Here is a 15,935-nt window from a genome sequence, read left to right on the forward strand (position 1 = left end):
AGGGAAAAGAGTTTGGACTGGCATAGTGGTGCCGTGGTCATATGAAAGCTCTGAGTTTGTATAATAAATTAATATAGTGTGAATTTTGTATATATGAGTTGCTATAGGGATTTTATGCATGCTTTGAGTAGTGAAATAGAGAAAATATAGTGATTTTGCAAAATTTTAGCCCAATTTTGTATATATGTGGTGAAATGAGAATCGGGGGCTAAGATTTGGTTATGTATATCTTATGAAAGTTGTGTTTTGTTGAAAGTATAGAAATTATAATGAATATTGTGAGTTTTTGATGAAATGAGTAATTTAGAGCTAAGATTGAGTTGTAAATATGTAAAGGAATCAATTTGTGGTGATATGTGGTGAGAAAAGGCTAAATGGGCCAAAATGTGTTAAGTGGTGAGATTTTGTGAAATGTGAAGATGGGCTATTAAATAGTCGAATCTTGATATATGTGTATAATTGTGATATATTGTAGTCAATCAGGTATAATAGATCCTTTTAGACTATGTTCAAGGCCTTATGTGGTTTAATGAGATAATTGTATTGATTTGGGCACATGGGTATGCAAATTTTTTTTAAAAAAGTGACTTTTTACACCTGAATATTCACATTTTGATTGAATTATTAGATCGTGTCCAAACTTATCTCATTAACTAGCTTATGAGATAAGCTTTGTGTGGGAGGTTGAATCACTTCGATCAGACATCGCATGTGAAAATGGTGCATGCTAAAAATTCATCATTTTTATTGTCAAATGATAGCAGAAAATTCAAACTAGTGCGCTATGGCACATGATATAGAAAGTCTAGGCATGTGACTTTATGCCATATGCCGCAGTGTATACATTGCACGCTGTAACACATGGCCCCTAATCTAACCTAATTTTATAATTTGAGTGCATGCAATTGATGTTTTGAATGCATGTGATTTTCTTCCACTATGTATCACTCAAATATGTTGTGATTTTGATGGTTTTGCAAAACGAGTCTTAGACCTAAGCTTTTCAAACACAATATTTGATTACTGATTAGTGTGATTAATGTAGTGACTTAGTTAGTCTTTTCCTATATCTAGAGGATATGGGAAGGAGGTTACATATTTTCTCATAACTTATGTCAATTAAGCATAACATTTGTTTTACCTCATACATAGTCTTTACAAGCTCATTGTTCACAGGTAGAAGTTATTTTATAAGTGTAAGATTCTCTGTAAAACTCTTATCACTCATCCATTGCTCACTTTCAAGTTTTACCATTTCAACACCGTCGACAACTTTGTGAATTCAGTGCAACCAGCATGCAAGGGCTTCTCTGCATCACTTTTCAACATTCTAACATTTCAGGACAATCCTCAAGTTTCCTTTTAATTGCATTAGCCATCTCTTTAAGACAATCACTCTCATAAGTATTTGTGTCATAATCATTTAATTCAAAGCTTCCTTTATACTCCCAATTACTAGTACATTTTTCGTCTCTAGTCTCTCGATGCTTATGCTAATACTTGTAATTTTCATCAGTTCCATTGCACACTAAATGGTCTTCTAACTCAGATATACTAATTTGCTTTAAAATACCACATCTTACACAAGACACACTATTCTTCTAAGATCTTTTACATGCTCAAGAGAAAACCTCATAAACTCTTTCACACCATTCAAATACCTTTTACTTAGTCGATTCATAGATATCCATTCTTTATCCATAACTTTAATCTAAAAAAAATTCATTTAAGAAAATGTGATTAATGACTCATGAATAAGGAGAGGAAAGGAATGATAGAAAGATCATCCAAAAAAGAAATTGACTACTCTATATTATATAATATAGAGTAATTAATGAATCATAAGTCATAATGCACACCATTCACATATTCCTTCAACTGTCGAAAAAATTTCGACAGCATAATGGCATAGAGAAAGTATTTCTCAAGCTTAAACCTTCTTTTCAATCTTGACATCTCACTCAACAAACTAATTTCAACTATATACAATCATAACAGCAACAAAATCCTCACAAAATAGTATTTTTTTAATTAACTCTAATTTTTATAAAATTAAATCTAAAATTCATTAAAAAAACATAGAAAAAAGAAAAACACTGTAAACATCATTTTCAATCAATATTTTTTGTCTCATTGGTCATTCTAAGGTTACATCTATCCTATATTAGCAATCCCAAGCCAAAAAAAGCATCAGTCTTTAGCAAGTCTTTAGCAAATGTGAAAATCTCAATACAATAGCAATGATTTTTAGAGAAACCGTGCGTTAGTTTTGATCACGTAAATCAACTTCAATTGTAATGAAAATTGGCACACTGGTACATTTTAATATTTAGTTTTGAAGGATAAAACTACTCTAATAAAACAAAGCACGAAATTTAAGTTAAAAATTATTGAAATAAATCAGTTAAAATTCATAGGAAAATACAATCATAAATATCCCATTTTGATCACTCATTTTCATCTTAAAAATCATCCTAAGGTTAACTATATCATCTATTACCATTCTCAAGTTCATAACATATCAAACATTAATAATTTTTGACACCACATAATACTAAAATGGGTAACAAATGAGCAGAAACTTAAACAAGAAAAAATCAACTAATAAAACAATCCTTAACATTAAATAAATCAATTATATAACTTAGAAATCTAAGGATATAAGAAGAAAATCAAGAATAAATCAAGAAAGATTGAGGCAAGTGGTGGCAAACTAAGGCGGGCTTGTGGCAAGTGTTTGCAAGGCACAAATGAGCATTGGTAAGCCGTGGCAAGCTTGTAGCAAGTATTGGTAAAGCCCATGGAAGCATTGGCAGGCTCGAGCAAGCTTTTCGCAAGTGTTGCCAATAAAGGGTAGGCTCATGGTAACTATTGGTAAGGCACAGACAAGTGTTGGCAAGCCTTGACAAACTTGTGGTAAGTGTTGGCATGGTCCATAGAAGTATTGGCAGCCTCGAGCAAGATTGTGGCAAAATAAAGCAGGCTTATGGCAAGTGTTGGTAAGATAGAAACAAGCGTTGGCAAGTTATGGCAAGTCTATGGCAAGTGTTGGTAAGGTGCATGGAAGTGTTGGCGGCCTTGAGCAACCATATCACAAGTATTGCCAATAAAGGGCGGGCTCATGGCAACAATCTTTCTGGAGGTTGCCAATGCTTCAATAGGCCTTGCCAACACTTATCACAAGCTTGGCATGGCTTGCCAACACTTGTTTGTGCCTTTCCAACACTTGCTAACAAGCTTTTCCTTTATTGGTAACACATGCGAGAAGCTTACTCGAGGTTGTCAACGCTTTCATGGCCCTTGCCAACACTTGCCACAAGTTTGTCATGGCTTGCTGATGCTTATTCATGCCTTGCTAATAGTTTTCATGAGCTCGGCCTTTGTTGGCAATACTTATGGGAAGCTTACTCGAGGCTGCCAAGGCTTCCATAGCCCTTGCCAACACTTGCCACAAGCTTCCTATGGCTTGCTAACACTTGTTCTTGCCTTTCCAACAGTTGACACATGCTGCTCTTTGTTGATAACACTTGCGAGGAGCTTACTTGAGCATGCCAATGCTTCTATAGGCCTTGCCAACACTTGCTGCAAGCTTGCCATAGCTTGTGATGAAACCCTAAGTTGCTTTAGGCCATCAAATAAAACTAGAATGTAGTCGGGAGTATTCTAGGTCATCTCCCAAGAGAGCAATGCACACAAATTATGGTTCAATTACCTAAAAATTAAAAGAGTGGTGATAAGTTTCAACTATGTTTAAAATGCAAGAATTAAATGTTTGTATTTTCTGACTTAAATGTGTTAATGTAACTGAATGAGATGATGAGCTCAAGTTAGAATCCCTTGTAATAATCCTTGAATTCTAGGATTGCAACAATGACCATTAGCTTAATGAGGAACATTTTAAAACCTTTAAAGTGTTGTGAAATATTGCATGCAATGATCACTATGAATCTAAGCCAAGTGGAGTGAAATTAATAATGTGATTCAGCCTTGTTCATAGCCATTTAATTCAGACCAAATTAAGTGACAAAAAACATCTCAAACTAAATTCATATAAACATATATGGATCTAGCTTGAAATATGAAGAAATTTGAACAAGAACATTAAGAACATATGAACACATTCAAGAACACTCAATTGAATTCCTAAATTCTAGAATTGAAAAACAATATTAAATTTCAATCCAACATCCACAACTTCAATCTACTATATAATTAGAAGGCAAATTTGAAATACTCAAACTACAAGTTCATCTTCCTTGAAGCTCAAAGGAGAATCAGCCTCTCATGTTCTTCCTCTTCACTTGAATCAAAACTTGAGAAGCCTCCATAAATGTATGAAGATGAAGATGAGATCTGAAATTAGTGTGTGCTGGATGAAATTATGGAAAGGGGAATATAGTAGACGAAAATTTGGAGGAGAATGGCTGAAGATCTGGATGTGAAATGAAGGAAGAAGGAGAAGAGATGGATCTGGACTTAAGAGGATAAAGAGGATGGCATGAGAATGAATCAAGAAGATGAGAGAAAAATTGAGCTAAAGAGAGAGAATGGGATCTAAATTATGAGACTCTAATATGAAAAATAGGCTTATGTATGTGTGAATAATGTGAAGGTGATAAAACCAAAGTGAATGGTGATAAAAATAAGAAAAGTCTAGATCTAAAATGGCTAATTTCCAATTGGAAAATGAGATTAGAATTGAGCAAATAATTTTAAAAAATGCAAGGTAAAGTGGTGCACAAAATGCTAATCATGAGCATGGGAAATGTGACTTGATGATGTCTAAAAACGTGACTCTCCCAGCTTGCTTCAGTTCCATGTGAATTCTTCATGAATTCAGTTATGAAGTCACGCCTCTTATGCACTTGGTTTGCCTCATTATAATGTCAGCTATTGCTTCCCATTGAATCAGATTTCTATTCACGCATCATGTGCTCCTTCTCCTCTTTTCTTATGATGATGTCATCTAATATATTCCTTGGATCAGATTATACTTCACGCACATGTGCTCTTGACTTGCCAATTATTTATTAGTTTTATCAATGAATTTTTAGAATTAGGCTTGCCAACTCAACCATTAATTAAATTTAGAATGACACCATTCAGCCCTTTCATTGCTCTTAACTTCTCCAAAATTGTTGACTAAATCTTTGCTCCTTGATTCCAAATTTGTTTCCTCAAAGATATGAAAAAATAAAAGATATAAAACTAAATAAAATTCTAGAAAGACAAATTAAAATGGAGAGAAAAGAGAATTAAGGCCCAAGATCTCAATTAGGGTATGAAAGTGTTAAAACAATCATCAAATAACATTATTAGGGTTTATAGAGTCAATATAGAAATGGTAACTAAAAACTAGGAAATAAACCCTAATATGCACTATTCGATGCCAAAAACCAAGTGTATAATATGTAAAATATGAGATAGATCAATTCCCCCACACTTGGATTTTGCTCTCCGGGCAAAACTCTCTAAAACCTAAAAAAGAAAATAACACGAAGATATAAGTTCTTAAGAGTAAATCCAATTTTCAAAGTCAATACACCATCACAAGAACCAAAGTAATATTGCAATCTTTAGAGAAAACCTTAATACATCATAAGTAAACCATTTGCAAGAACGTAATCTCAAAGAGAAACCTCAGTGGATTAGTGTTTCACTCAAGCACTCGGCGTATAAGGGTACAAATATCACTCAAGTTCCTTGGCAAGTCATCATACCATAGGCTTGTAATCCCTCTATCTTTCCACTTCTGAGATGCAATGGTTCTTAAGAATCATATGAACTTTCACAAGGATGTAATATGCTCAATGAAAGGTAAACTTTGATTTGCATGTGAAAGGGATAGGGATTGGCTCAAGAAACTTGTCTTGGCCACAATGTAAATATGCTCAATATACGAGACTACTCAAAACTAAATCAAATAGATAACATAATACGGATCATAGATGGAGTGAATAAATGGCCAAGAGTGAAGTAGATAGTGATAATAGAGATGAGATGTGAATCTATAAGTAGGAACAAGTGAATCAAATAACAAATCCAAGATAGCTTGCTTATTTAAACTCTTTCTTTTGATTTTCTTTGATCTACTTTAGATCTCTTTTTCTCAAACATATTTTTTTTCTTTTCTATAATCTTCTCCTTCTTTTCTATTACTTTTTTCTTTCTGTTTCTCATACTTAATTCTTGCTATTTGTTTGTTTTTTATTTTGTTTTATTCTCTTTGTTTCTCAAGTCATAGCTTCCAATACTGGGGTACAACTCAAGAAATATTCCTTAATCATAACAATGGAATGGTATGGCCAATGTGAATGAGTGAAACAGATCCCACTAGATGTTATCTACTAGTTTAATTAAAAATAGTCAATGCACATTGAAACATACCAAATGAAAATACATGCAATCTATCCAAAATAGGTCAAGGTTTTAAAAATGACAAAAATAAAGAAAGGCTCTATTTGGCTAAGCAAGGGATAATTAAGTAATCAAGGGTTAGCTAAAAGGCCTTAGGCACTTTAATGATGGCCATAATCACTTTCCCTACAACCAATGCACAAGTATAGCCTCAAGTAAGAGAGAAAACAAGTTCTAGAGGATTAACAAAACCAAGGAACATAGAATTCTCAATAGTTGAAGGCCCCTTCCATACGGTTTATTCTTGCCTCTCTCAATCAATTACACTCAACCAAATATTTTCTAGCTTCAAAAGAGATTTAAACTAAAAAAAACATCTCAAGAGTTCAAACTCAACTACAAAAACTAAGATCATCTTCAAAACTCAAGATTGCTTACAAAACAAAAGTTTTTTTTTCCTAAAACACCCTTTCTCCTATACTTAAACAATGCATTGTCCTTAATGCATGCAAAACACATAATGGAAAGAATTAAATTAAATCTGTACAGCATGTAAAAGTGTGGAAAAAGGTCTTTTTTTTTCTAAAACCCTAAACTAAACAGAAAAGAAAATAAAAGAAAACAAAGGACCAATAAAAACTAACATAGAAAAACAAAGAAAAAGAAATTTTGAAATTTTTTTTAAAAAAACTAATGAATTAGGTTGCATCTTTCCCCACACTTGAACTCAAAATGATATTCACAAACATAGACACAACAAACAATGGTGTACCACATGTATGTATATGTGATAGCAAGTATATCTCAATTAGTGATCCACTTGTGTGCTTTGTGAATTAATCAAATCAATCAAAAAGAAAAAAGAAGGAGAGATACAACCTTTAAAGACTCATGGAGGATCGTTGAATTTCATTTTAGCAAGCAATGTGGAAGATTCACCCTTATGAAATTTCTTGCACAAATGGCCATTTTCCTTGAATAATAAGCCACTTTGAGGATCTTTGAGGGTGAGAGTGCCATAGTAAAAATTTCCTCCACAATGTAAGGGCCCTCCCATTTGGATTGAAGTTTACCACCAATGAACTTGAGCCTTGTCTTGAACTTTAGCACTTTATCTCCCACTTAAAAATGCTTCCTTAAAATACATTTATCATGAATGAATTTTTCTCTTTCCTTGTGCAATTTAGAGCTGTCATATGCTTCCACTCTTAACTCCTTAAATTCTTGAAGTTAGAGCTTCCTAGAGGTAGCTTCACCCTCCTCACCAAATGCACAAGCCTTCACAACCCAATAGACTTTGTGCTCAATCTCTACCGGGAGGTGACATTGCTTACCATAAACCAACCTAAATGGAGACATCCCAATGGGTGTCTTGAAGGTGGTCCAATATGCCCAAAGAGCCTCCTCAAGTCTTGAGCACCAATCCTTCCTATTTGGTCTCACAATCTTTTAGAGGATAGACTTGATCTCCTTATTCAAACACTCGACCAACTCATTTGTTTGAGGATGATATATGGTTGCCACCTTATGTAGAACACCATTTTTCTGAAGCAAAGAGGAGATAGTCTTGTTGGAAAAGTGTGTCCCTTGGTATGTGATGATTGCTCTTAGGATGCCAAACCTGTAAAGCACATAAGATAAGAGAAACTTTGCCACAACTTTGGTATCATTATTTCTAATGGGGATAGTCTCAACCAACCTAGAAACAAAATCAACACAGAGCAATATATATTCACAACCATTGGAAGAGGAAAAAGGACCTATGAAATCTATACCCCAAACATCAAAGATCTCACAAAATATAATGGGCACCTGTGGCATCTCATGTCTCTTTCCCAAACTCCCAAAATGTTGACATGCATGACATGCTTTACAAAATTGATGTGCATATTTAAAAAGAGATAGCCAATATAAACCACAATCTAAGACCTTTTGCCCGGTCCTCTTAACCCTAAAATGAAAATAACCACTATATCCATCAAGAAAGCAATAATGATATTTCCCCCTAATCTTTCTAACATTTGATCAATAAATGGCAGAGGGAAATGATCTTTCTTGGTTGCCTCATTCAACCTCCTCTAATCAATGCATGCCCTCCAACTATTTTGTACCCTAGTTGGAATCAACTCATCATGTTCATTCTTTGCCACAGTAATTCCACTCTTCTTGGACACAACTTGCGCTGGAGATACCCATTCACTATCACTAATAGGATAGATTATACCTGCACTCAAAAGTTTGGTGACCTCCTTCTTTACCATATCAAGTATGAGAGGATTCAACCTTCTTTGTGGCTGCCTTATTGCCTTAGCATTTTCATCCAACATAATCCTATGTCCATAACCTTCATTAAGATGTCTTCCAAGAATCCATTAGGCTTCTTAGTGCTCCGGTCGGCTAGTTGCAAGATGACACTACAATCTTGATGACCACTAAGATTAAGGGAAGAATAAATGTGAGTGGGCATCACATTGATGGTTGCCCCTAGATCAATCAAGGCTTCTTGAACAAACACATTCCCTATTTGATAAGGAATGGTACATGCCCCTGGATCTCTACACTTTAGAGGGAGTTGTGGCTTGAAAACAACACTAATATTAAGATTCATTTGAACTGTAGCTAATGATTTGAATCTCCTTTTATTAGTGCACAACTCCTTCAAAAACTTTGCACACTTAGGCATGCTTTTTATCATGTCAAGAAGTGGTATGTTCACTTCCACCTTCTTCAACATATCAAACACATCATGCCTATCTTCTTCTTGCCCTTTCTTAGCAAATCTAGTCAAGGCCTTAGGGAATGGCATATCCCTTAGAATAGGGTCCCCAATTTGATATTCTTTTGGAGGCTCTCTTCTTCCTAACACCTCTTTCTCCTTAGGCTTACTTGAATCATTTTCATTTGCCTTAGAAGAAGGATGAACTGTGTCTGTTCTAGCATTGTCTTGGCCTTGACTTGAGCTCAATTTTACCTCTTTTTCTGGAGCATTTAGGGTTGATCTTGCCCCATTTTCATCCTCAAATACAATGTCTTTAATAGAATCATCCTTATCATCAATCACTTGAAGACTTAGAGAAGTAGGAGGCGTGTTCTTAATGCTATTTGAGGCACTTGGATGAATATTAATCTTGCTGTCACAGCAAGTGAAATCATGTGGATCATCAAGAGAAAATGGGCTTCCTTCACAAATTTGAGAATTCCTTGTAACAAACTCATTTGGCTTGTTGCCATCATGGTTTGAGGCACTTAGAATGACTTCAAGAAGTCCTCAACTCAATTGTACAAAGGCTCTTTGGATTGATAACAGGATGAGTTAGGAGCTTTTCACTTCCTTGAGCTTGGCTAATGCTATTTGAAACCTCAAATTATTGCACCACCAAATCAGTACTTTGTTGCTTTGATTCAAGATTGTCAAGCCTCTTAAACATCATGTCCATTTTTGATTTTGCCTAGGTATATGAGAATTAAACTTTTGGCCCAAAGAAAACATAGCATCACCCATCCTTTCAAGGTAGGAATATATTTGTTTATCACCCCCACCATCTTGAATAGGGATCACTTGAGAATTCTTAGCTTGCAGAAGCTCTTGGTTACCCTTATAGCTAAAGTTAGGGTGCTGCCTCTAACTTGGGTTATAGATGCTCCCATATTTAGCCTCAAAATTGTTCTTTGCCCCTTGATTCTGTTGATAATTGTTGGGCCTTTGTTGTTGATACATAGCCCCAACATCTTGAGCATGCATGCAATTAGAGGTGACATGCATTGTGGAATTGCATATACCATAAATAAGAGCCACTAAAGCATTAGAAATAGAAGCAATTTGAGCTTGTGGAGGATTAGAGATAGACATCTTGAGAAAATTCAATTGAGAGTAGATATCCTCTAATTGGGAATTAGCAATAGGAGATTGGCCCACTTAGTGAACACTGCTTGCATCTCTTGAGCTATATTGTTGGTTATTATTTGCAAGCTTTTCCAATAAGGTCCATGCATCATCCGGTGGAAGATCTAATAGTCAGCCATTTGCAGTAGCATCTATGGTCTCTCTATCATGAATTTGCAAACCCATATGGAAATAATCAATAAGGAACTCCTTGCCTACATTTAGGTATGGACACTTTGCAAGCAGCTCAAGAAACCTCATCCAATACTCATAAAGAGATTCTTGAGGGTGTTGTTGAATTCCCATGATTTTTTCCTTAGTTGAGAATACTTGGTTGCTAGAAAATATTTTTCAAGAAAGCAATTTCGCATCTCCACCCAAGAATTGATGGTCCTTGTGGCAAGAGTATTAAACCATGTGATTGCTTTCTCCTCAAGAGTAAAATAGAAGACCTTGAGCATTAAATTCTCCAAGTTTGTTGTGGGAGGCTTCATGGTTAAATAAACCCTCTCAAGTATTTGAAGATGCCTGTTAGAATCCTTACCTACAAGGCCATGGAATTTTGGCGAAGCATTAATCAGTGATGGTTTGATTTCATACTCATTTTGTTCTTGTAAATTTTAAAAACAAACCACTTGGTCTAAATGTGTCAGTGGGTGCTACCATCTCTCTAATACTTCTCCTAGCAGGTATTTTATGTTCATTAGCATGTAATCGATCAGCCATAGTGTCTAAGATTACAGAATTATCAACTATGGTGTCTAAAAGATGAGAAGATGCTAAGAACTCTAAGTATTGATCTCTAAATCCAATATAATTTTCACCAAGTTTTTTGAAAGTCTTACAAGACATATAAAGCTAAAAAAACCATAGAAATATCATTAGATTGAAGAAAAATCAAAACTTTGAAAATAGGCAAAAATTCTGAAAATTGGCAGAATTGAAACACATTGAAGCAGTACTTTTGTAAAATTTTGTTGAAAGTGAAAAAGATGAAATTAGAAAAAAATAAAAAAAAAATTAAAGATAAAACACTAAATTAAATTCAAGAATTTTTACAAACAAAATTTCCAAGCAGGGAGAGAGATATGCTCATCTAAAGTCAGCCTTGTTTGCCTGGGGTGTCACTGGGAGTCAGCAGTGGACCTTATGTACTTTTTTAGTGCACAACTCTCTAGTCCTAAATCAAATTGAGCTGACATTTTTACCTAAAACATTTAACAAATAGAAGGTTATACAGTCTAATTTTCAAGTAAAATTTTATAGTCAATTCTTCCTAATATTTTTTCGAATTAGGGTTTGCAGCACTAGAAATTCTAGTGAACCCTATTTTAGTCAAGCAAAAGTTTAACCAACTTAATGGCCACATTAGCAATTGTTTTCAATGGAAAAAATGTTTCTAAGACAACTAGGAACACAATGAAATAAGAATAAGCTCAAAACAATATGTCTAGCAAAAATTATACTTATCTAAATTTCGTGCGAAATTTTTAGGCAGAGCAAATTTTCACAACTTGCTGTCACTTGAGCTAACCTTGTCAGTTTTGGAACTCACATCTAGAATCAATGACTTAATGGCTAAATCTAGCAGTAAATAAGATCAACAAAGAGATCAAGTGCTCAATTACACGTACTAGCCACCATTGTCACAAATTCCAAAGTTATCATAAATGAATCCCAAATTAAAAATAGCAATTGAAACCACAATTAGTATGGCTAGTTGCTCCCCAGCAATGGTGCCAATTGATGAAATGCTAAATCACTTTAGGCCATCAAATAAACTAGAATGTAGCCGGGAGCATTCTAGGTCATCTCCTAAGAGAGCAATGCACACAAATGATGGTTCAATTACCTACAAATTAAAAGAGTGTTGATATGTTTTAGCTATGTCCAGAATGCAAGAATTAAATATTTGTATTTTGTGATTTAAATATGTTGATGTAAATAAATAAGATGATAAGCTAGAGTTAGAATCGCTTGTGATAATCCTTGAATTTTAGAATTGCAACCACACATATAATGGCAATTACCTTAATGAAGAACACTCTAAAACCTTTAAAGTGTTGTGAAACATCGCATCTAATGATTACTATGAATCTAAGCCAAGTGGAGTAAAATTAACAATGTGATTCAGCCTTGTTCATAGCCATTCAATTCAGACCAAATTAAGTGGCAGAAAAACTTCTCAAACTAAATTCATATAAACACATTCAAGAATACTCAATTGAATTCATAAATTATAGAACTAAAACACAATATTAAATTTCAATCCAATATCCACAACTTTAATCTAACATGTAATTGGAATCAAAATCATAATCCAACCGAACAATAACTTTGAATCCTTGAAAGAAAATAAAAGGGATTATATAATTGAAATTATAAATTAAGAAGGAAAATTTAAAATACTTAAACCATAATTTCATCTTCCTTAAAGCTCAAAGGAGAATCAGCCTCTCATGCTTTTCCTCTTCACTTGAATTAGAACTTGAAAGCCTCTATGAATGTATGAAGATGAAGATGAGATCTAGAATTGGTGTGTGTTAGAGGAGAATAGCTGAAAATCTGGATGCAAAATGAAGGAAGAAGGAGAAGAGATGGATCTGGACTTGAGAGGATAAAGAGGATGGCATGAGAATGAATCAAGAAGATGAGAGAAAAATTGAGCTGAAGAGAGAGAATGGGATCTAAATTATGAGGCTCTAATATGGAAACTAGGCTTATATATGTGTGAATAATGTAAGGTGATAAAACCAAAGTGAATGGTAATAAAAACAAGTCCAGATCTGAAATGGCTAACTTCCAGCTGGAAAATGAGGTTAAAATTGAGCAAGTAATTCTGAAAAATGCAAGGTAAAATGGCGCACAAAATGCTGATCATGAGCATGGGAAATGTGACTTGGTGATGTCCAAAAATGTGACTCTCCTAGCTTGCTTCAGTTCCACGTGAATTCTTCATGAATTCAGTTATGAAGTCATGCCTCTTATGCACTTGGTTTGCCTCATGATAATGTCAGCTATTGCTTCCCATTGAATCAGATTTCCATTCACGCATCATGTGCTCCTCCTCCTCCTTTCTTATGATGATGTCATCCAATATATTTCTTGGATCAGATTATACTTCATGCAAATGTGCTCTTGACTTGCCAATTATTTATTTAATTTCATCAATGAATTTCTAAAATTAGGTGTGCTAACTCAACCATTAATTAAATTTAGAAATGACACCATTTAGCCATTTCATGTGCTCTTGACTTCTCCAAAATTGTTGACTAAGTCTTTGCTCCTTGATTCCAAATTTGTTTCCTCGAAGATCTAAAAAAATAAAAGATATAAAACTAAATAAATTCTAGAAAGATAAATTAAAAAGGAGAGAGAAGAGAATTAAGGCCCAAGATCTCAATTAGGGTATGAAAGTGTTAAAACAATCATCAAATATCATTATTAGGGTTCATAGAGTCAATATAGAAATGACAACTAAAAATCGAGAAATAAATCCTAATATGCACTATTCAATGTCAAAAATCAAGTGTATAATATGTAAAATATGAGATAGATCAGCTTGCTAATGCTTGTTCGTGCCTTTCCAACATGAGCCCTCCCTTCATTTGCAACACTTTTGAGAAGCCTACTGGAGGTTGCCAACGCTTCCACCTCCCGTGCCAATACTTGCCACAAGCTTGCCGTGGGTTGCCAACACTTGTTCCTGTCTTGCCAACAGTTGTGATGAACCCCTTAGTCACCTTGGGTTATCAAATTTTTACTAGAATGTAGAAATGAGTATTCTAGGTCATTTCCATAGGGAGCAAAGCATTTAAAGAGTTATTTCAATTGTAACAAGTTAGAAAGGTTCAAGTAGTCAAAACTAAATCTAAATGCAAGAATTAATGTTTGTGAATTTTCTGTTTAGATGTGATTAAGTGAATGATGATTATGGTGAGCCCAAGTTAGATTTCCTAACATTAATCATTGATTCCCAAAATTATAACATCATAAACCTTCTTGATTAACCTAAAATGAGACACTTAGAAACCTCTAAGTGTGGTGCACCATTAGACTCAATAGACACTAATGAATCTAGGTCAAGTAAATTTAGAAATTAACACTATGTTCAGTCTTGTTCTACACGAGTTTCAGACCAAAACTAGTGGAAGAAAAACACCTAAAGTAAAATTCATAAAACCAATATGGATCTAACTCAAGTCTACATTAGAACTTAAACAAGAATTAGCAAGAACTTATGAAATAACCTTAGAATATCAAGGTAAATCATAAATTCTAGAACTAAACATAGCATAAAAATCAAAACTCAACATTCATGTTCTCATCAAATCTAAAGTAGAATAACAAATTCCTTAACTAAACATAGGTTCAAAATCAAATCCTCGAAGAATCAAAATAAGAACATGAAATCAAGAAAATGAATAACAATTACAAATATGGAAATCTCATAATGCCAAGTCATCTTTTTTGGAGCTCTAAATGATTAGCCTCTCATGTTCCTTTTCTTCAACTAAATTGGACCTTGAACTTGAGAGAACTCCATGAATGTTGAAACATGGCTAAATAGGGCGTGATTTTCAGTGCTGGATTTGTGGCTAAAATGGACAAAATTGGTACATGAAGATAGAAGTGGCTAGACGTATTAATGAAAGATAGAAGATGGAAGAATCAGATTTGGACTTTATGTATGCTGGACGAAATTGTGGCAAGAAAAGAATCAAAGCTGGACATGAATGGATAAGAAGAAGAAGAGAGAAAAAAATGAGAGAAAACATGGCTAAAGAGAGAGAGTGGAATGTGAAGAATGAGGCTCTAATATGAAATCTAGGTTTATGTATGTATGGATAATGTGAATGGGTGACAATTCCAAAGCTAAATGGTGATGAAACTAAAGTTCCAGATCTGAATGGAAAAATGAATTAAAATTGAGCAAATAAATTTGGAAAATCAGAGGAAGAATGGTGCCAATTTGATCTGGACAAGGAAGCATGGAAATTGTGAATGAAGTGTAGACCACGTGACTTCAATTAAACTTCAGCCAACTGCCATGCAAACTCTTCATGGATTCAGATATAAAGTCACACATCTTATATTCTTGGTTTGCCTCATCATGATGTCATCTTAATGTTTCATTTGGATCAGCTTCCAATTCACGCACAAAATGCACTTCTTTAGGCCTTATGATGATGTCATTCTAAGCTCCTTCTTGCATCAGATTTAATTCACGCATATCTGGTTCTTACTTCACATATGATGATATCATCTTATGATTCTTCAAGTCTGATCCTAATTTCACACCCAACATGCTCAAGACGTTTATTCCTTCCTCAAATAAATTTATGAATGGCACCAACTCAGCTCTTTAATTCTGAAATAAAATGCCAAATAAGTCCTTTCTTGCTCTTGAATTTTCCAATGAAGTTGACTTAGTCTTTGCTCCTTAGTTCCAAATTTGCTTTTTCAAGAATATGAAAATAAAAGATACAAAACTAAATAAATCCTAAAAAGACAATTAAAAAGGAAAGAAAAGAGAATATGCCCAAGATCACTATTAGGTATGAAAGAGTCAAAATAATTATCAAATAGCATTATGAGGGTCTATAAAGTCAATATGTAAAAGACAATTAAAAACTAAGAAATAAACCTTAATATGCATGATTTAATGCCAAAAATTAAGTGTATATGTAAAATA

General features: G+C 34.1%; 1 protein-coding gene across 1 annotated transcript in view; it reads right to left on the minus strand.

Moving 5' to 3' along the window:
* LOC129322501 (uncharacterized) overlaps window positions 1-10,207 on the minus strand; it is a 30,949-nt gene extending 20,742 nt beyond the window's left edge. Inside the window, exons 1-2 of the mRNA XM_054968809.1 lie at window positions 9,985-10,207; window positions 8,702-9,537 (exon numbers count right to left, since the gene is read on the minus strand). Of these exons, the coding sequence (XP_054824784.1) occupies window positions 8,702-9,537; window positions 9,985-10,207 (1,059 nt within the window). The remainder of the gene's footprint in view (window positions 1-8,701; window positions 9,538-9,984) is intronic.
* Between the last annotated feature and the right edge of the window lie 5,728 nt (window positions 10,208-15,935).

The sequence above is a fragment of the Prosopis cineraria genome, unplaced genomic scaffold (assembly GCF_029017545.1).
Source record: "Prosopis cineraria cultivar Desert tree isolate PC_DT_omini unplaced genomic scaffold, ASM2901754v1 PC10, whole genome shotgun sequence".
NCBI classification, from domain to species: Eukaryota; Viridiplantae; Streptophyta; class Magnoliopsida; order Fabales; family Fabaceae; genus Prosopis; species Prosopis cineraria.